The sequence below is a fragment of the Metopolophium dirhodum genome, chromosome 3 (genome assembly GCF_019925205.1).
Source record: "Metopolophium dirhodum isolate CAU chromosome 3, ASM1992520v1, whole genome shotgun sequence".
In the NCBI taxonomy this organism is placed as follows: Eukaryota; Metazoa; Arthropoda; class Insecta; order Hemiptera; family Aphididae; genus Metopolophium; species Metopolophium dirhodum.
The window spans coordinates 18,519,645-18,542,304 of record NC_083562.1 but is presented as its reverse complement, the minus strand read 5'-3'; the positions used below and the strand labels follow the sequence as shown (position 1 = coordinate 18,542,304).

General features: G+C 27.4%; 1 protein-coding gene across 6 annotated transcripts in view; it reads right to left on the bottom strand.

Annotated features, from left to right (window-relative positions):
* LOC132940071 (trafficking kinesin-binding protein milt) overlaps window positions 1-21,448 on the bottom strand; it is a 34,470-nt gene extending 13,022 nt beyond the window's left edge. Inside the window, exons 1-5 of one of the 6 annotated variants that reach the window (XM_061007480.1) lie at window positions 21,040-21,448; window positions 16,876-17,012; window positions 15,935-16,057; window positions 15,403-15,507; window positions 14,931-15,038 (exon numbers count right to left, since the gene is read on the bottom strand). In XM_061007480.1, the coding sequence (XP_060863463.1) occupies window positions 14,931-15,038; window positions 15,403-15,507; window positions 15,935-16,037 (316 nt within the window). In that variant the 5' untranslated portion in view covers window positions 16,038-16,057; window positions 16,876-17,012; window positions 21,040-21,448. Of the gene's footprint in view, window positions 1-3,973; window positions 4,293-6,340; window positions 6,481-10,811; window positions 11,169-12,012; window positions 12,268-14,930; window positions 15,039-15,402; window positions 15,508-15,934; window positions 16,058-16,875; window positions 17,013-21,039 lie in introns of those variants that run through there. The other 5 variants (XM_061007485.1, XM_061007482.1, XM_061007481.1 and 2 more) reach the window with 5 other exon arrangements.
* Window positions 21,449-22,660: the final 1,212 nt, after the last annotated feature.

Here is a 22,660-nt window from a genome sequence, read left to right as displayed (position 1 = left end):
AATTAAATCATTTAATACAAAATTAAACAAAATAGTTTTGTAGATTTTAATAGGTAACTAATAATTTAATTAGTTCATAATATAAAAATTTGTTTTCCAATACCATTCATTGTATAAGGTGTTTTAAATAATTATTATTTACCTATGTATAATAAACATATTATACACCTATGCAATTAAGTTATACTTATATATTGATTTATACTACGAAATCCCTACTACAAGATATATTCTCTACATCGTGCCCTACTACTAGACAAGCAACGGGTGTATGGAAAGCGTAACAACATAGTGGGTGCTTTTTACTTACCCGATTACTCAATAATAATATGATATGATGGTAGTACGGCCAGTAGGGGTAGTAGTGTAATATATATTATATATTAGATAGATTATTGTATTTTGTCGTCAAGACTGCGAGATGTTGTTACGTCGCGTCCCGCTCGTAATGATGTTGTTATACACTACAGTTCTTGTCTAGTACTCTAGTAGTTATAAGGTCTATGATTTAACAACAGTTTTTGACGAAATTGATTTTGTTTTATTTGTTGTAAATTGTAATCTACAAACGATTAGCTGTAAATATAATGTAGATATTTGAAATTAACCAAATATTTATATTTGCATTTCCTAGAAATTATATAATTTTATAACTATTTTGGTTCATTTTGAGCTATTTATAGAAATATGAAATGTTCTACTTTTTTATTTTTTTATTTTATTAATTAATTACGCCCAATATGAGCAAAAGTTACAGAATATATTTGCATTACTTTGTTGATAAAGTTTGAGTCACAAATCTTGAAAAATAAATACAAGGTTTTTCATAAATAGTTCTTACAGAAATTTATTAAAAATATCGATAATACAATTAGGTAGTTATAGGTAACATTAGGTTTAGCGCCGCGGAAGTAATATGCGAAAGCAATTCCCGCTGCGTCCTCGGTTCAAAAAGCAAAAAAAAAAAGGTGGATAAGTGGATGTCGCTCTGCTGTACAGTAGGTTACAAGTGGGTCACTGTAATGGATGGTGTTAAATTTGAATTCAATGATATAATATCATTGTATAAGAAAAACGATTCTGAGCGAAAACGGTCAGTCAGCCTATGATTTTACCAAGTATATTTGATGATATTATTGTGAATAAAGTAATTTATATATAACCTATTTACGTGGAGCCTTGTTTTAAATTTTCAATCCTTAGCCATAAAAGTTAAGAATTAATAAATTTTTAACCACAAAATAATTAATAAATTATAAATTTGATAAATGTTGTCAAAATTTGAACTTTAAATGCTTATAAAAAAAAATTGTGCCTATTTATTTTTAATATTTTTCAACTGCTATTAGAACGATATATCAGGAGCCTTATATTAAATTTTCACGCTTTTTTACCCAACAAATAAAAATTTATTGATATTTATAGAAAAAAAAACTAAAAAAATTGAAAACTGACAACGTCCGTAAACAGCTCAAAAAGAGTCAAAATATTTTCAACATTTTATGGTGTATAGAAAATGCTAATATAAACATTCGGTGAAATTTTCAAGTATCTACAGTCATTCGTTTTTTAATTACAATAAAATAAGAAAATTGTTACATGAGAAATCGAGTAAATATCAAATGTTGTAAAAATATAAATTTCAGACGCTCATAAAAATTTAATTTAAGTTTCTGCTAGACATTTTTTTTTTTGATAAAGGTAGACAAACTTATGAGTAATCTTATATTACATTTTAAAATCTTAGATTTAAAAAGAAAAATTTTTATGAATTCTCATCAAAATAATTTGCTATTTTTCGTGATTTTTCCGTATTTTGGCCAAATTTGAACTTTAAATGCTTATAATTAAAAACTGTGACTAAGGATTTTTAATTTTTTTCATCTGCTTTTGAAACAATAACCTAGGAGCCTTCTATTAAATTGTCAAGCTTTTTTACTGAACAGATACAATTTTATTGATATTTATAGAAAAAAAAACTAAAAAAATTGAAAACTGACAATGGCCGTAAACAGCTCAAAAAGAGTCAAAATATTTTCAAAATTTTATCGTGTATAGAAAATGCTAATATAAACATTCAGTCAAAATTTCATGTCCTTACGGTCATTTGTTTTAGAGTTACACCAAAAACCAAAATCAATTTTCTCGAAAACAGATTTTGCGTAAAACTTCCCGTTTTTCCTTAATTTTTCTTTCGTTTTTCACGTCGCTTGTGAAAACTACTGGGAAATTTTTACTTTTGACCCCCCAAAGTACCAACTAGATTCACTTTCCTATCAGAAAAGTTACTATTGAAGAAAATCCAAGCACTTTTACTGTCCTAAAAGGTGATGACAGACACAAAAAAAAAAAAATAAAAAAAAAACACACATCATTGTAGAATCAATACATTCATCGCTTCGCTCAGAATCTAAAAGGGTAACATTAGGTTTAATTAATTCAAAATTCGTCAACATCCCAAAATTATATTACAAAATCTCTCATGATTTGTTCTTACTGGAATAAAAAAAATGTTTGGCATAAGGCCACATAAATTTTGTGCTAGATTTTGTATCAGTGTTTAAAGTTTAAATACGGATGAAATTGGATAGTATTCAAACGTTAATGATTTCTGCCCAAACGATTTTTGTTACAATTAAAATATATTAATCGTAGAAACTTAAATATTCCATTTTTTTATTAGGTATACTATAAAAAAAAAAAAAATAGTATGACGAACGCTATGTATCACGAACTTATTTTCACTGTTCAACAGTACGTCGGCATTGTTTTGAAAGTGTAATATAATATTATAATTATTAATATATAATATATGCGATATTTTGGAAGGACTTAGTTAATTTAAATAATATAAACAAATATATTATTATTATTACAGTTATTATACCTAGTTATAATTATTATAAAATATCTTTAGAAATAGAAACTGAAATGCTGCACACTGTCTTTGTTCAGTCATTTTTGTATGTAATCAATCATTATTTATCATTGAATTAAAATTAAACACACTTATTACAGTGACCTACTATATAAACTCAAACCTATTATACAGTTAAGCTACTTCCACAGTTTTTCCAACTTATGTCTCATAATTATGTAGAAATACAGTGGTGAGTCCTGTTTAACAATATTTAAATAACGCACATTTGCTTAAAAACTACTCGATAACAAAAATATTATACAAAAAATGGGAATTTTTTTTACTAAAAACAACTGCAAGGATTAGTAGGTATCTATAAAAACATAATTATAAAAGCCCACGGCAGAAAGTCTTGCAGAAGAGGTTCAATGTAACGTTATTACTGTTATTAGTTATTATTATATATTTATTATTATAAACCTTATACCTATACAGTTTGGTCATAATGTAGGCTTGCACCGCAAACGTAGTTTTAAAATCGCACAGTTGACTAAACAGTAAACGCACGTACTTTATTATAAAGTATATGTACGAATAACTTGCCTATAATCAGTTATTATTATTAACATCAATCGCAATTAGTCTTTATTATTAATTTAAATAGTTGTTATTAGTATTTTGACCTCGTATAACAAAAAGAATAAAGAATACGAATAAATGAATAAGATTTTAAGGTGAATTAGATATTCCCTATTTTACTATTTAATATTATGTACGCTATATTACTATGTATAGATGTATTTCGATTTGTAGGATGTCGAGGAACGTATGCATACGACAACTGATTCAGTAATAGTACTTGTAGTACACGGTGGTTTACATACATAATGATATGTAATAATAAATAATAGGTCCTCGTATTCTATAAAACCTATGTCATCGAAGTAATTTTAAAAAAAGCGCGAACAATATCATCAAGTAACCATCACGCCGGTAGATCCTTATTATAGGTATACTAATATAAATTATGAATGTAGGAATGGACACGTAGTTATATAGTCAAGTCGGCCTAATATAAATAAATTATTGTTCTAAGCACAGGGGCATATGTACCTTCGACGAGCAATTGTTCGTCGTCGTCCCGAACAGAGTGCCGCGGCGGTTGAGGCGTATCGCGTCGGCCGAAATGCAACCATCGGGCCAGCGGCCTGCTGTCGTCATCGCTACTGCAGCAAAACTCGTCGTCGTACTCCAAACACTCGACTGAGTCACGTTCAATTTGGCCCTCCACGATAGACCGGTTTTGCGAATGACCGACGGGACCTGGACCGAAAACACCACTGGGCTGCTGCAGTGGCAGTGGCGACTAAAGACAGACTACGGCACACCATCACACGTGACAGACGACGTCGTGTACAAGGACGCGCTCGACCTATACCGTTATTATTTTAGAGTAATGACTCGGTTGAAGGACCACGAACACAATAAAATTATATTATTTTTGAAAAGCTCAAAGTAAAAAAAACTAAGAAGAAATTTAATCCGCTGATGACATATTAGTGTTAGAAGACTAATCAAAGACTATTCGATAGGGTTTATAGAAGTGATTAGATAGGTCAAAGCCAAGGTAACTAATAAGCGGATGGTGCTTCGCCCTGTGGTGATCGATAGTGTAAGAATTTCAATTATTCAAAGAAACAATTAATAATGAGTCATTAACTATATACGTCATATTGGAATACGTAGTGCAATCTTAACTTTCTTAAGGTAGGTTGTAAGAAGGACTCGCCTACAACTATATTCATAATTTCGCGAAAAACTAGTTCAACATGACAACACCCCTGAACTGTATAACCGTCCATTTCACACAATATGTATGTGAAATCACTATGGATCTGGGTAAAAACTAAAAGAAAAACCGTGTCAAGTCTACGGGTCGCTGCTTTAATTAAATCCTGTTTCCGAAAGTGGAATATTTAACAGTCCAAGTAGTATGTACGGCCTGTTGTTATTTTTTGTTTTCAAACTTATATCTAACCTATATATATATGTGGTTCAATTAATTAGAGAGAGATGATAATTTGAAAAAATTAGAAGCCAACAACTGATTAATTCACCTACACTTGCAAGCGAACACTATGGATGCATTTACTGATTACAGCACTTAATATACCCCATACATGAGAATATAATACTATAATATATGAAACGATGGCTCTGGGTCGCAGAATTCGAATATTATTATTATAAGGCAAAATTATTTTAGCAAGAAATGAAAAAAAATAACTCGAGCGTTTAATTTAATAAGCGTAAAATTGACGTTTGAAACGTCTCTATTATCGTGTCCTTGTAACTATATAGTACAAAAAACAGCGCCCTTGAAGGAAAAACAGGAAATTTTTTTTCAATCTTAATCCTTATCGATATATCACCACACAAGGTTTCGCACTATACACAAAAATATAGAAAAACGTTATTGTATTGTATTATTATTGTTAAGATGATGATGGCGATGCCACAACTCATATAGGACACATCAGCTGTCACAGGTGATCACCAAACATTTATAAAGATGAAAAAAAATACACAATAAACTTGGAAAGGTAATTCTAATAACTATAATATATGGCATCGAAAAATAAAGATTTAATAAAAAAAATAATATTTTTTCAAACCACATTGATTCATCCTTAAATGAAAATCAATTATTTTTTCAACATACCGCAAGAAAAGTTTTAAATGATATTCAGGACAAGGTTTTTAATGATCCGCATGATCAACAAATTTGTAATGGAATATATTAATGACAGTTCAAGTACTAGAATTTTTAGAACAAACAAATTATGGAATAACATATAGGCATATTTTTTTCCTCAAAAGATAACATTTTTTAATAAAAGTTTTGAATACCTTGAATAATTACAGTAACATCATTAGGTACTCAATAGAATAACAATTATTATTTCAATTTAAACAACAATTTAATATAAAATTCATTAAGTATCCATAGAAACATATTATTTACTATTCTCTGCAAAAAAAACCAAAGAGATTACTAGTTGAGATTTTATTAAGTGATGACTGTTCATAATAATATAGGTTTACCTAATGGATGAACTTTTATATTTTTATTAAAATAAAATAACAACAACACAGTACGCTTGACTACAAAACAGGACGAGTTTTTAGTTTTTATTTATTTTGAAATTTTGAATAGAGACGGTGGACTACGCGGTTGTTAATAATAATATAGGTTCGATAAATATTATTTAACATTTTATAATAATCAATAAGAAAAAACAATGTTAAAATCAATACAACTGAAGTCGAAAAAATGAAATAGAAATAATTTCATCAGAGCTTTTCAAAATAATAAATCTATCAATAATTTATCATTACGACACATTATTCTAATTTATATAACCACGGTTGATATTTGATGATCAACTACGCATATTTTAAATAATATTAAAAACATACTAGAGACGTCTTCGAAGAGATTACATTTGATGAGCACATACACAATTATTATACGCGAATCGATAACGCAAAGTAAGTAATAACTAATAACACTTGGTATAATATATTGTTGAATACAAACGTAAGAGTGTACTGCAAAATATATACAATTTAGTTTAAAGAAATTGCTTACATTAGTCGACGGCAACCAAATATTATAATACGCGTAAAAAAAAATACTGATTTGAAAATATATAAGATATAATACAACTACAATACGCAACCGAAATGAAAAAAGAACACAGCGAATGGGCGTGCAAGACTGAACATTGTATCACACCGCATAAGCCGAGTGTTGTGTGTGACACAACAGCGCAACTCTCCGGGAAAAGCGCTGTAGTTGCGGTGCGTCCGAACTATTTTCAATATCAAACAGTAATAAAATAATATACGACGTTGTTATCAATTATAGTTATAGAAGCGATACTAAGGAGTTCATGTTTCATAAATTAATTCTAACATGAACATTATTATGGTATTCACTAAACACATAGCAGGCGACTGGACGGTAAAAAATGTTTTAAAATTAATATGAAATATAAAAATGTCAATATAAAACACTCGCGGCGGCGACATATTGATATCCGGAACGGTTTATTTAATGCGATTGATACGCCAGTACAAACGACACAACGGAAACAATATTAAATAAATGGCCATCAGAAAAGCTTAAATCACAATCGTCTTTTTTATTTATTTGTTATAAATGACTTTCGCTAAATAGACGTTATTGTATTCAATTTAGGTATACAGGTAGTAATTTAGGTAGTGAATATTGCAGTACCTTAACCTACCTAAAACTACAACCTAGAAACTATTTGATAACTCAAAACTTAAGAAACAATCTTTTAAACTATAATCAATACATCAATAAATTATACTTGAAAATCTCCACAATGTATATTATTGTGATTTTAAAAACACTACTAGTGACGATAAAACAATCCATTCATTTTGTGTGGAATTTAACTAATTAGCCACGATTTTAACAATTGGAAAATTCCCAGCAGTATACATTAACTATACGTCTTAACCAATTTCCGACCAAGCCATTCTTATCATTAGAATTCATACGTACAAGTATTACCAATATTATATTATCAAGCGCAATAAAATCCGACCCGAGGACCGAGGTAAGATCAACATTTTATTATCATTAGTCATTATACTAGATGGATTATAGACATATCACATATACTATATAGTATGCTATAATATGTCTGATATGAATTATCCACAGAGATTTAAAACACCACAGGGGCAACGGCTCACTTTAGCGCTTGCTAGGCACTGGCCTGCGTTGAATTCAGTACCTACAGGAAAACCTGACAAATTAAACAATTTTTGTTCTGATAAATATTTGATAATATTTTTTTTATACATAATTTATTGACGTTTTCACTATATAATAAAACAATTTTCATTTTTATTTTTTAATACTAAAAATAAAAATCTGATTTTTTTTGAAAAAATCAAAATACTTAGCCAATTTGTAAATATGGTTTTTAGAAAACTTGATTCTAAAAACATTTATTTAAGTCAAATAGTTTATTTTTTATTATTTTTTAAAATGTCAACATTTTTGCAAGTACAAAAGAAAAAACTTTTTTAAAATAAGCTTATAATTTTTGAATTTAAAATGTTTTTTACAATTATTAGATCGATAATATTTAACAAAAATAAACTACATATGTGGACAAATATTTTTACAATTAACAATTTCAAAAAAAAATTACATCAGATTTAAAATTATAAATGAATAATATTGATTAAAAAAAGAAGTTATTTCAATTGTCAGGTCTTCATGTTACACTCTGTATAGAGTCAACTAGTCAAGTGTCTACTTCAAAATTTTTTTCTAATTATATATTAATAAATTATCATAAAACCAATAATTTTATTAAAAATTACATATATTAAGATTTTTTTTCAATAAAAAAATTTATGTTAACCTACAGAAAATCGAGTATAAAAATTAAGTTATAATAGTTTTTTTTATACATTATACAGTATATTATTAATTTAATACTTTAATCATGATTCATGAATACGTTCCTATAATAATATTGAGTGTTTTATCTAGGTCTATAATAATACAATTAGGTAACTACAACTATTAATTAAACTTTGAGAACCACGACTAATTAATAACCGTTAATAACAAATTAACTTAAATTTGTAATCGGCCATAGTTACATAATTAAACAGAGAAATTATATATGTAAGAACTTAAAAAATCAGTTTAACATTTAGATTTAAATTAATCATCTACGTAAATAAATGCTTTATATAATATTTTAATCTTACTATCATGTTACATTTTACAATACTATATAGTCGTTGAAATTGATTGAAAACGATAATAATAATATGATAGTAGTTTGTAAAATTTCTGTCAAATCATAGCCAGGATTATGATACGGGAGGGGGGAGTATAAATTAAACTAAGTTTTCACAGTTTTTGTATATAAATAATACAATTATTAGGGGAAACAATTTCAAGAGGAGGCGGGGGAGGTAACCCCCCCCAAAACCCCCCTGGCTACGCCAGTATCAACGGTTACATGTTATGCGATAACAGGAAGTATTTTTAACGAACTATATTGTCGTAAGTATAAGTAACGAAATATTAACGAAGTTATTGTTCAACACAACAACACCAATAAACTTAGACCAAACACTAATGTTTAATTATCTTTCTAACAAATCAACTATGAATAAAAATTTAATAAAGAAACAATTAGTATGCTTAATATTATAAACGATATTTTTAATTTAATTATACTACTAGTATTGTGGTTAAGTACATTAACTTATAACAATTAACAGCGCATTCAGAATAAATAACTTTGTATATATTATTATATGCAGGGATACTTATTTAAGTTCTATTTATTGTTTTTAACAATATACTTGTGGCATATTTTAAGGTAAATATTGAAATCATAACTTTAAGTTATGTAATGTAAATTTAATTATATATCAGTATTAAAAAAAAACCATTTATTTTGTTTTTACAATTTGTCTAATTATATGACCCATATTAAAGAAATAACGTAACTACTAAATGTTCTCACGAGTCACGTTAACTAAGTAATAACTCCCCGATGTAGTATATATTATAGTTGTTATCATAATATTACATATTATACCTTTATAATAATAATATATTTGCAACAATAATATACAATACATTTTGTGTTATACTTAACAAGTTTAATAGCAGTATATACTACTTTAATTATGTCTAAGACGTGAACAGAGATAACATATAACGGGCATTCTCACATAGTAATAACAAATTTAAGTAGGTAATTCACTAGATTTGATTATTAAAGTATTAGACTACAATCTAAAGAAACGAATGTAACATGAACTAATGGTTTCACATACATATTTCATTCCTTCAAATTATTATCCGTATACAAAATTTACGTGCACGTGTATATCTGGGCCACTTTAATTGTTTTAAAAAAACAACCTTTTCACAGTCGCGGAAACTTGAAACTAAATTGACATAGAACACGAAACAAATTACTGATGAGGTAAAAACATCTACTAAATACTATTAACGTATACTTTTATGTATTATTTGTTTTAAATATTCTTATATATGTATAATATAGTATATTTATACTATAAACAATGTTCATAAATAATAATATATATCATAATTTACATTTCTACCAGAATCGATTGTACAAAGGTGAAGGTTAAGACGTAGGTACTTGCTATTTTACTATTGAAATAAATGGAACAATATGAAAGTTTAAAGCTTAAATAATATATTATATAATTTTATATTTTAGTCATATATCTGCTTATAGCTTTTACTAGTTGTATTTTTATCAGATAAACAATTTTAAGAATTTTTTTTACATTTTAATGATAAACTAAAGATAGGTATAATTATAATACACAACTATCTTTTTAGTCAGGCTCTAGTTTAGAAATAAATAAATTAAAATTAAAAATTAATTTTGTCACGTGGGACGTATATAGAGCTGTCGACAAATACCGAAATCAAGTTCATGTTTTTAAGTCCTTCAGCGAACGGATGGAAAGTATATAAAATAAGTTTGACATTGAAATATTTATTATAATTCATGAATTATGATGTTGTCCAGTTGTTATAAAACTAAAACTGACCGAGTGCAGTAAAATTATCAACTTTTTATTTATACAATTCAACAATTGTACGTTAAAAATATAGGTTTGGGTGATGCTGTTAACTTTTGAGCACACATAAATACAAAATAACGATTTTGCTATGAAATATCAACTTGATTATTATTAATATGCCTATACCTATTATTAATTCAATATTCTTTTTTTTTAACTAGGTATTTATCTTTATTTGTAATTAAGTAGTTAAAGTCCGCATTAAACGCTAAATAGTTGCACGGGAATTTATACCGTAGTTATTTATTACCTCTATTGAGCTCAGGCAATATCATTCGCACCCGGGGTGGTTTGTCCGAAGAAAATCTCGGGTCTACAGGTGTCTTGGCCGGTACAGTCGGCGACAGTAAATGATACATGCACTTAGGCGATTCACCTTGTGTTTCCAGCGTACTCGAGCTGACCACCAGAGGGTTTTCGCTAAAGTCTTCTTCGTCGACAGACCGTAATTCGGCACTTGTCGGACAGACATTTTCAAAATCTGTCGGATGTCCGTCATCTTTGCAGGTCGCTAGCTGTATGCGGTTGACATCTTCATGGTCATCACGGATACTCATTTCATTATAAGTTACGGATATTTATCACATTTCGTCACAATAATTAAGTCCTAAATTAAAATATACGTTTTGTAAAAATGCACGACACACGCAACCGAGTACAGAACAGCAAGAATCAATTCCAGTTCTAAACAGAGAATAATATTTACCTATATGGCTACCTATATGTTCTAATTATTAAGTGATTAATTCATATCTATGAAAAATGTCTGATAACTGTTACAGGCCAAAAGCAAAGTCTAAATTATCGATAATTGCACATTGTCGAAAATGTCTATTTAAAACCTTATACCTACTGACAAATTCTCGAAAGTATGCCTTGTAAACAATAATTATCACATAATTACACTTCATTCAAGTAAAAAAACCATTAGAACAGATTCTATGGCTAATAGTTTTCTACTCACGTGTTACAAAATTACTACGCATGACTAACTAATTCTTATACGCTCGTACTATTCAATATGTATTCGTCTTTTTATACATATGTATAATTAACACATGGGTCAGGTCGTCATTGTCGTCTCTCTATCAAATCAAGACATACACGCCACGAGACTACGCAACTCCCATACATGACTGAAAATGATCTCGCTGTTCCAAAATGTTTGTAGGTCAAATACTGACTTAATCGATCGAATGATTGTGGTTGTTTTTTTCGTCAAATACCTACTACAAATTATTTTAACTGAAAATCATAATTGATATTTAGGATTTAATATTATTATATATTTCTGACATTCGGACAGTGTACGGGTTATAACTTAATGATTTTTAAACGTAATTCTAAGATAGTTTTGTGCTCGGGTACGTGCTTATCAATACCATTTAAAAACTATAAAATCAGCAATAATATATAACATTAAATTAAAAATACATATAAAATAGGTATACCTATATTAAAATTTGAAAAAAATAGAATTCTATTATCACAAAACTTTAATAACCGACATGTGAACGACACAAAAAAGTTTTTAGTTTGTATAACTTATTGTAACAAATTAAAAATTTTATAAAAACAGTAAAGAATTAAAAAAACTGTAACACCGGAACTCGGAACGCACACCGATAATAATATTATATCACATACGAACATACGATTACACGGAACGATATTAGACGGTCGACTAAAGTTCCAACTAGTAAGGTACTAACGTGCCGGAGAGAATTGCGGTGCACAGAGCCACCGCGAAAAGGTGCCCAGCCCATAACGTAGCAGTGATGCTGACGGCACGGTAATTATTGTATGATCACCAATAATAAGTTTAATTATAACCTGACGGGCGTTGTGTTTAACAACCAACCCAACTAGCCTTACAATTTACAAATAAATGTATGTTACCTGTGAACGATGATGTACCTATAGTAATAACAAATTTACATAAATTGTCGGGAGTTACAAACATGAAACATTAAACATTGCAATGCATATTATTATTTATTAGGTTCTATGTCATCCTACCCACAATACAAATTTATATAATTACTCACAATATGTGAAATACTGTGAATCATGAACTGTGGAGTGTGGATCATATGTGAACAACCTTTCAATCGCATTGCAATATTCCAATCACGTTTTGTTTTATTTGCTAACCGTGTGGTAATTTAGTCATTATCCGTTTTTGACCAGTAAACGCAAACACAAATACGCAATACTTATTACTGGTATTATAATATTTTGACCACTTTCAATAATGTAATTATATTAAAAGATATCTAATCGAAATCATGCTACTAAATAATACAGATAATACTAGTCTATTCAAAAATAAAATTTTAAATCGATAGTTAACGCAACAAGGTATAATATTTTTAAGATAAAAAACTATAGTTAATAACTTTAATTTAAACATAAACATACCTAAGTGCTTATTAAAAAAAAAAACAAAAATTTGTCTTTACTTATTGTCTTACTCTATTTTACTTTTTAATTACTTATAAATTAGGTAAAACAATATGATTGTAATTAATGTTATCACTAAAAAAATATCAATATACACCACAGAATAACTTATATACACTTCAATCATTTAGGTAATATCCTTCACCTGTGGTGTAAAAATTGAAATAATTATGTTTTAAATAATAATGTAATATATAAATAATTTTTTCAAACCATACAATTCGGGTTTATACATGTCTAGTGCTAATTGTAGTGCCCTACATTATGTACTACCTACTGACACAATCCAAAATAAAAATTTAATTTAATAAGATATTAGTATACTTATTGGCTATTGGGTACGCCAACCCTGTATAAAAATACATATGGTATAATAAAAAGATACTAACATTTAAACCAACAAGTTATTATAATATCAACAGACAAAAATAAAATAGCATGCATTTTGATAACAGACAGACTGACTATAAATACTTAGTACATGCAAAGATTTGTACAATGTAGCATCAAATTGCATCAACCTGTTTGATAGGAAGTGAGAGAGAAGGCTAACTATAGAACCATTGTTTAAGGTGAACACACAAGAGAAAGAAATTTGATTCAAAAATTTGAACTCCTCATTTATACAGCTTCTTTCATGCGAAATGCATACATATAATAAAGCACTACAGTACCGAATTCATGATTGTCACCCATCAGTATAATAAAACAATTCATTTTTTATTACTATTATAAAATATAGGTTAATACGTATCAATGGTTTTATTTTAGTTGAAGTTCAAAAGGTGATGATTTTTTTTGTTCTTCCAAACATATAAATTATACGACATGTATAACACATAAAATATATATTATTTATTTATGACCATTCTGTCACTTGTAAGTTACAACCAATGAAATACCAAAAACACGTTAAGTATTAAAAAAATGTCATGATATGATAGTTGGAACCAAAATATATTGTAAATAAATTAATGGTTATAGAAATGTGACTACTTGAAAATGTCTTTAAAAATATATCAGTGAATATTTAGTATCAGATTTATTATTCATAAAATATGTTTGTCACAACCTAAAATCTACTGGATAACCGTGGTCACAACTAATCATGGATGATCAAGGGTGTAGCTAGAAATAGGAGAAAGGGCAACCAAGTGGGTTTCTAAATATTAACACAAATTTTAAAATTTATTTAAACATCAATTGAACCCCTGCACGCCATTGGCATACCTTTGTGTATAAATGATACATTCATAATAATTTTTGTATCACCCTCAACCTTCATTGTTAATTAAGTAACAAAAATGAAGATTTTTAAATACAATGTAATATAATAAACTATAAAAGTATTTATGAAAATTAATAATTTTACTTCTTGAAATTATAATGCATAAAGGAAAGTGAGTAGACTTAAACCAACCATAAATAAAATAATCTACCGCATTTTTTATTGATCAAACATTTTTTCTAAAAATAAATAAGAAAAACTTAATTAAAGCACCCAATATCACTCAGCCTCCTAAAAATTTTTTTATAAAATATATATTATAATTTTAAAAATATTTCCCGGGGCTTGAGTCTTCCCTAAATATTTTTCCTATTTACGCCACTGCATTCAATATAACACATCATTTAAAGTAATTAAAAAAAAAAATTACCGCATAAACAATATAAAACACTAATGAATATTTTATCTTTTAGTTTCATTGAATAAATCTAATTGCATATTTAGTAATTGTAATACATCATTACAAGTAATGAAATAATATAACTTAAATAATTACATGTACTATGTACCTATTAGAATACTATTTAAATTTCTTAAGTGTTACAATTAGTAACAATAACATTCATCAATCTATCTTTTCAGTTATAATTGAGCCATTTTCTAGTCTTTTATACTTACGAAAATAGTTTAATGTTTCACGAATATATTCTTTTGAAAGACTTGCTGTATCAACTTCGTCTTCATTTGATGCTGGACTAGGAATATACCAATCTTTATTTTCATAACCTAAATTGTTACAAATTATTCATTAAAATAAATTGGCATATTAAATATAAATATCTATATAAGATATTATGATGAACTAATTAATTTAATTTTTAAGCATTTAAATAGGTGCTATAAACATATAATATTTTTTAAATTAAAATAATTGTATGAGAATTTAATTTAAAATATAAAAAACAATTTTCCCTAAATTATTAGCAAAACAAAATAATTAATTAATTTGCTAATTAGTTCTTATCATTTTTAATTGTACGGCCACAACACGGGTTTCACAACATTTTCATCAAATTTTAATATAAAATAGTGAACGCGTATATGTGTGTCAATAGTAATAAAAGGGTGAATCAAATGATTTAATTCTTACCAGTAAACTGTGTTAAAGTATCAGCTCTCAATTTGTACTGTGGTATGGTTTCTTCCAGCAAACTGATTAACTCAACTTCTGGAAGTTCGTCATTACTGCATATTTCTAAGAACAAATTGGTCATTCTTTGGTATATATATAGTTACACTTACATTTAATTTGTACAATATATGAAACAAAAAGATTTTTAATATTATATATTTATAAATGTTTAGTAAACCTGTTCATTTTAGTAACTTTTTTAACAACAAAATAATTTGCTAACTCAAACCAATCAATTTGAAATAATATTCAAAGCAATAAGCAGTAACTAGAAATAATAAATCATTCAAAATTATGAGCTCAGTAGACACTAATTTGGTGTTTGTCCAAACTCTGTGACGTATGTCTGCTACCTAGTACAAATTACAATTTCATAATTTTTTCAATGTAAGATTAGACATATATTTTCTGACAAAAGCTGTTAATTTAAATCAAAAAATCAAAACAATTTAGTCACTGAACACTTGATTTTTTTACTAAACAGACCTACCTGATTGCCAAGTATTTAAAATGTCTTGTTGTCTTTGATCAAATCGGTTTCCTTTGTTTTTAAATTGTGGTCGACATACATGATCCTCAGGACAAGGAAACATTGCCTCAAATAATTAAAAACCTACCAAATCCTTTTAAATTAATATTTGTTTAGAATATCAATAGATATTAAAATAAGCCCAAGTATAAATATTGTAAGCATATTTTGTCATCAAAATTAATCTTACATAATTTGTATACAATTAAAAAAACTTAGTATGTAAATTTGTTTATGCACACCTTGACTACGACCACACATTCTGGTAAAACATAAAGGAAGCATGATGCTTTTTAAAATACTACAAATTATTTCTAAAATAAGCTGAGTAGATATGAAAGAACACATACACTTAACTACCATTCCATATGGCTGTGTTAGAGGAAATACGGTTATGAAATCAATGAAGTGGAAATTTTTGATCAGAATTAGTTCCAGTTACAAAATGCTGTTTTCTTTTGTGTACTAGTTCTAAGAAAATTTCTTAACATTAGTGTTACTATTATTTATTTCAATTTCTCAACTCTGGTGTGGGGAGTTTACACTGTTTTAAACATGTATTATATTCTTTGATTATCAGATAGAAAAATTAAAATTAAAGTAGTCAATTAAATTTTATTGAACATGTAAATGAAACTGTTTAGACACCATCAATCGCTGACAGACTGTGACGTTGTTGCTTAAAAATACCGGCACAAAATGCACTAGATATTTGGCACCTGTAAATGTTGGGTTTGATCCAAACCAGACGGCAACAGAATCAAAATGGTTTGTGATAAAATATTTGAATATAACAGCATAATAATTACTATCTACAAGTTATAACTCTTATATATAATTAATACATCTATACTCATCTACACCCTTAAAGTTATTCTTATCTAATTAATATATTATATTACCAGTTAAAGTATAAACGCTACAGGTTTTTTTTGAGGCTTGTCTACTCAAATGAGATGACTCCCGAAGCAGCTTTTTTACCCCGGACGCCTCCAGCTTGATTAAAATATAACTCAGTTGGCCTCAATTTTGCTAATAACTGAAAGCAAAATCAACAAATAATAACATTAGAGTAAAACAGTTATTAAAAATGAAATATTCATAACATGTTAAGGGTGTCAGCCTTTTTTTTAAATTTTCCGCAAATCTATAAACTGAAAATTATATTTTATATTTTAGTTGCTACCTTAATTATAATACTTTTCCACTACCTATTTAGAGGAGAGAAGGGTTGATATCAAGTTTTCAATGAAAATTACTTCATAGGATAAACTCTTACCTCTTGCCCTGTAGAATAGTCGGATTTTGTTAGTTTTTTTTTTATTTAAAAGAAGAGAACATTTTTCAGTTTGGATCAAAGGCTTTATTTTTATTATACTTTAAATAGTGCTAGAAAAATAACAAATATTATGTATTAATTAAATCTATATTTTAGCTACTATAATTATAATTTTGAAAATCGGACTTTGATCTGATCTGCAAAATGTTCTCCTTTTAAATATAAAATATTTTTTTCCAAATCCAACTATTCTACAATGTGTATGAGTTTTTCTTGTAAAAATTTTTTTTGTTTAAAAAACTCACTGGCTTCAACACTCTTAAAAAGTTTTCAGATAGGTAATGTTTTTGTTATATGTTCCATTGAAGCATTTCACACTCTCAAAAAACCATGCATACAATATTAATTATGAGTTAAAATAAAGAAATTATTATGTAGTAATATAACTATTTAGTTATGTTATTAGGTACCAACATTATTATAATTAAAACTTGTATGTATTTTTAACAAATTATCCCATAGTGAACATAGCCGAATTAAGGTACAAGCAATATTAAAAATAATATTTTTTGATATCAAACAAACAAAATTACACTAAAAAACACATTTTAATCACCATACCATGTAACACTATCTGTAAGTTCCTATCATAAAAATGTAAAAATTAAACACTTAACATTAAAATTAATAGAACAATTTATAAAATTAGTTAAATAATAAAACCATGGGAAAGTACTTTGAGTAACAGTTTCATTATATTATGTTACTAGAACGTTATAAACTTATAACATTTAAATTTTATCGGATTATATTTAATATACCAACAAGAGGTTGAGAACAATAAAATTCCCCTCTCACATTAATTATCAGTTATTAGAAGCTAGGTAACAAAAACCAAAAGTAAATTTTTTTTCCATAATGACACACCCAATCATCTATCATTACTAAATAAATAAAATTAATTAGGTACATTTTTTTAATTTTAATAATTTAAACTTGTACTTAAGTACCAACCTAATAGAAAATATCATAAATTTAAAAAATATAATAGAGAATATAGTAATAAATAAAAATTATAAAGATATTATATTTTGATTGATAGTTCTATAATACTTGAATTGCACAAATATTGTACTGAAATATAATTAATAAAAATATGAGGTATTTATTTTGGTTAGACTGAGAGATCTGATTATTTAATAAATTGCCAAATAATTATTGTAACTTCTGAATCAGTTATCACTTATAAATACCTATAGACAGGTACGGATGTCAGATAGGCATATATAGAAGAAATAATAAACATTGATGCTCCTTAACAAATTTAATATTGACCATTTGACCAAGACCCGAAATGTTTTGAGCATATGGGAGATAGGTTAAAATGAGGATTGTTTTTATTTAACCTTGAAAATATTAAATTAGTAGCCAAGTTTATTTTTTACTACCAGATTCTACAAAAAATATTCATCATTTTCTAAGTAGGTACAACTAGTACCTACACATGTTATTAAGTAATAAATGTAGGATGTACCTAATGATTACAAAGTAATGCTTTAAGATCAAAGATTATGTACCAATAGGTGTGTATTTAGTTATCACTTTATCATCCAAACAATAAACCTATTTATTCACAAATACTTTTTTTTATACATAATAATGAGCTTAGAAGTTATTTAATATTCAATACTTGTTTTTAGGAACTAAGCTTTAAGTATTGTCAAACTTAAAATCATATAAATTTGCTAATAGATACCTACATAAAACGTAAAAAGCCATCAACTAAATTTAAAAATAATAAATGTAGATATTTCTTAGTAAAAATGTGTTAACATTTATTTAAACCTTGAACATTTTAAACACATTCATTGAGTTTACTCAGAAAATTTTAGAACAATAGAGCATGTTATACATAAGAACATAAGTAAACACTTATTAAATTATTGATACCTAATATTTATTAGCTTATACTTATGCCTATGAAACTCACGACAATTTAAATACCTATTATATTATATCAACTAATTATATAAGTTTAACAGAAGTCTGTTTGGGATACATACCTATTAAAAATAAACAATCAAAAAATGTAATATTTAAAAATTAACTTAACCAAACAAGCTAAGAAGCCACGTTTAGAGTATGAAAGTGATAATTAAATTATATTTTGTCTATAGTATGTAAATTATGCATAGGAATAACCAATTAATGATTTATGTATTTTTTGATACATTTGTTTTAATTTTACTTATAAACTAGGATCAGGATATTCACTATTTTCATTACTGAGCATAATATTCAATATTATAAGAGTACAAATTTGAACGATTTGTCCAACACAATGATATCTAAAGAAGTTTTGTTGAGAATATATTTGTTTATTTGATTTTATTTTAGGGAATAGGTATTTTGTTTTTAGCATATCTTTGAATATTTTATAATTGTAAGAAAAAATATTTGCATTATTTTTGATCATTTACAAATAAAATAAAATAATATTTTTTTTCTTTTATGTTAGGTAGGTACAAAGAATTTGTGTTCAATTTTTGAATATTAGAACAATAAATTTAGATACATGTGTACTAAAGTATTATTTAAAAAAATTAATTTAAATTTGCATACCTACTTATTAAGACATATTTTCATGTTCATTGATTATTTTTGCATTTATCTCTCATTTTTAAGGAGAATATTTGTATAATTCTTATAATTTTAGTAGAAAATTAGCATCATGTTTAAAATTTTTTTAACCAAAAAATTCAGTTCTTAGTTATAACTCGGCAAGTGAATTATTAAATAAGTACCTATTGGCTATTTATCCATTAAATTGTTCAAACATATTTTCTATTAACGAAATAAAATGTATAGATTTTGTTGCTTTTGATGTACCTACCTATTATTACTGAAGAGTAAATAACATCACCGCCAAGTAAGATACATCAATTTCTTTTCAGTTTTTAATCAATAACACTGGAAGAACGTTTTTTTGTATATCTCCCCCTACACATTAAATGTAACTACTAATTTTTAAATGAATACTATATTTTTTATACAGTGTTATTGATGATTATTTATTTTTGACAAAACTACTTATTTTAATAGTATGAAAAAAAAGACAGTATTATCCTTTGATATTTAAAATTATTAGGTATATTAGGTAATCAGCAGTCATATTTTTTTTAACTGTACGTCATTCAATTGTTTATCATAGTTACACGCACAAGTCATTTATACAGACACCTACATATTTTATGTATAATTTTACTAAATATTTATTATTGATAAATTGTTTACATAAATATATTATATAATCATTATATTACCTACTTATAGTTATAACTATTAAAAGTTTATGTTGTATTAGCTTTTTATAAGCAAAAAACTGTTTTTCTACCTATACAATTATAATAGCCAATTGGGTTAATTAGGTATTGCCTACATCATTAGTATTTTGATTAATTTGACACTTAAGCACAAGTAAGCATATTAATGTTCATCGATAACTCTCAGATGCCACAGCAACTTTAATCGGTCAATATAATTTGTACGTGCATTTATTTATCAATCAATAGCATGACTTAATAAGAGGTCATCTGAAGGAAAACACAGTGAGTAAAATAAAGTAAATCAAATAGGAAGAAAAATAATTGAAATACAAATCAGAGGAGAAATGTATTCAATTCAAGTTTTGACACCCTTTGGTGACCATCCCCGTGGGCCGTGGGTGTAAATTTTCCACAGTTCACACTTTAAATTCTAGCGGTTTGTTTAGTAAGTAGGTACTCACGTGAACGGTCGTGTCCCTTAAGCTCAATGACAAAGAACTCAACTGGTAACCACGGGCCCCAACGGCGGACTACTTTGCATCGTTTACGTTAAAAACGAGAGCACGACATCGTCGGCGACGAAACGGAAGAATCATGAATACGTTCGCGAACTATCAAAATTACCGATTATTACAATAGTAACGAATTTGAATCGGACGCGAACAATTTTCGACGGCTAAACGCTAATGAATCATTTCCCGAGAGCCGATAGTCGATTCTGTTGGTGACTCTCCAACTCTAGGGGGGCCGAACACAGATCAGACAGATCGGTAATCAGTATATAAACTGGCGGTCGGACGATAGAAGAGAGGTGCAAAAGTGAGAAAAATAACAAACGGTAGTGCGAAAACAAAATAAACAGAATATTGTGCTGCCGTACTGGTCACGGGGGGTTAGCAGCTGTTTCAAAGGTTGGGCTATTGCTATCAAACACTGATAACGGTTATTTTACAGTGTCGCTGACAAAGAAAGAAAAACATTATCCGCTAAATATTATTACGTCCCATAAAATTTGTTTTAATATTGTTCTGTGGCTCTGCGCAATTATAGTTATTACTTATTATAGGTTACTTAATATAGCATAGGTTACTTAATGACGACTGACGTTTTGTAAAATGTATATAAAAAAATTACCTAACTCAAGTATAATAAATTAAAACAAAATCGTGAGAGGAATACGGGCGCCAGTAAACAAATCCATTTAAGAAAAAAAAAATTAAGTATAAATATTTAGTAGCAGAGCTTTACTTGGGGAGGGGGTTGACTAGAGGAGCTGCAGCCGTGGGCCCCAACCTATTGAGGGCCAAAACGTTTTTCTGTGCGTCTGAAGTTAGAATTTTGACAAAATTTGTCAAAATCACGAACATTTGCAAATTATTTATAGTCAAAAAATTATAAATGTTCAATTTTTATAGGTAACTAAGAATTGAAAATTTAAAACAAGGTATCTCAAAAGTAGTTTATACCGTCACCAAAAAATCTAAAAAATATACAAACACAGTTTATTTTTATTGCTATTTTAGGTTCAAATTTGGACGAAATTAGACATTTAAACGAAAATAACGATCTTAGTTCTTTCATTGTAATTTAAAAATATTATTATAATATAAGCTGGCACATTATGGCGTTATGCCACAGAATCATTTTCCGTATACACTGTTATGAGTAGAGCTAGGATTTTGGTGACTTTTGCATTTTTTTTCTTTAAGTGCTATACAATTCTTACCAAAAACTAAATTTGTTTCGTGATTTAACAATGTAGAATATATAATTTTTATTTTGCATTTTTAAGGTCATTTTTACGTAATATTACAAATATTACGTTAATTTTGTGTATTTTAACTAATTTTTGTTTATTTTAAGCTTTTTTAATACGTGTTGTAAAGGTTATCCCAACTAGTACCTATAGGCAATTAGTAATTAATAGCACCTACTCCAGTCCATTGTTATTGAAAAAGTAATCTAAGAGTAAAAACTATATAGGTATACAATAGTAGCTTTAGTAGTGAATACGACACGTACCTATATGGTTCTACACCGATCTGTACACTATTGTTTACTGAACAAATAATATTACGACTA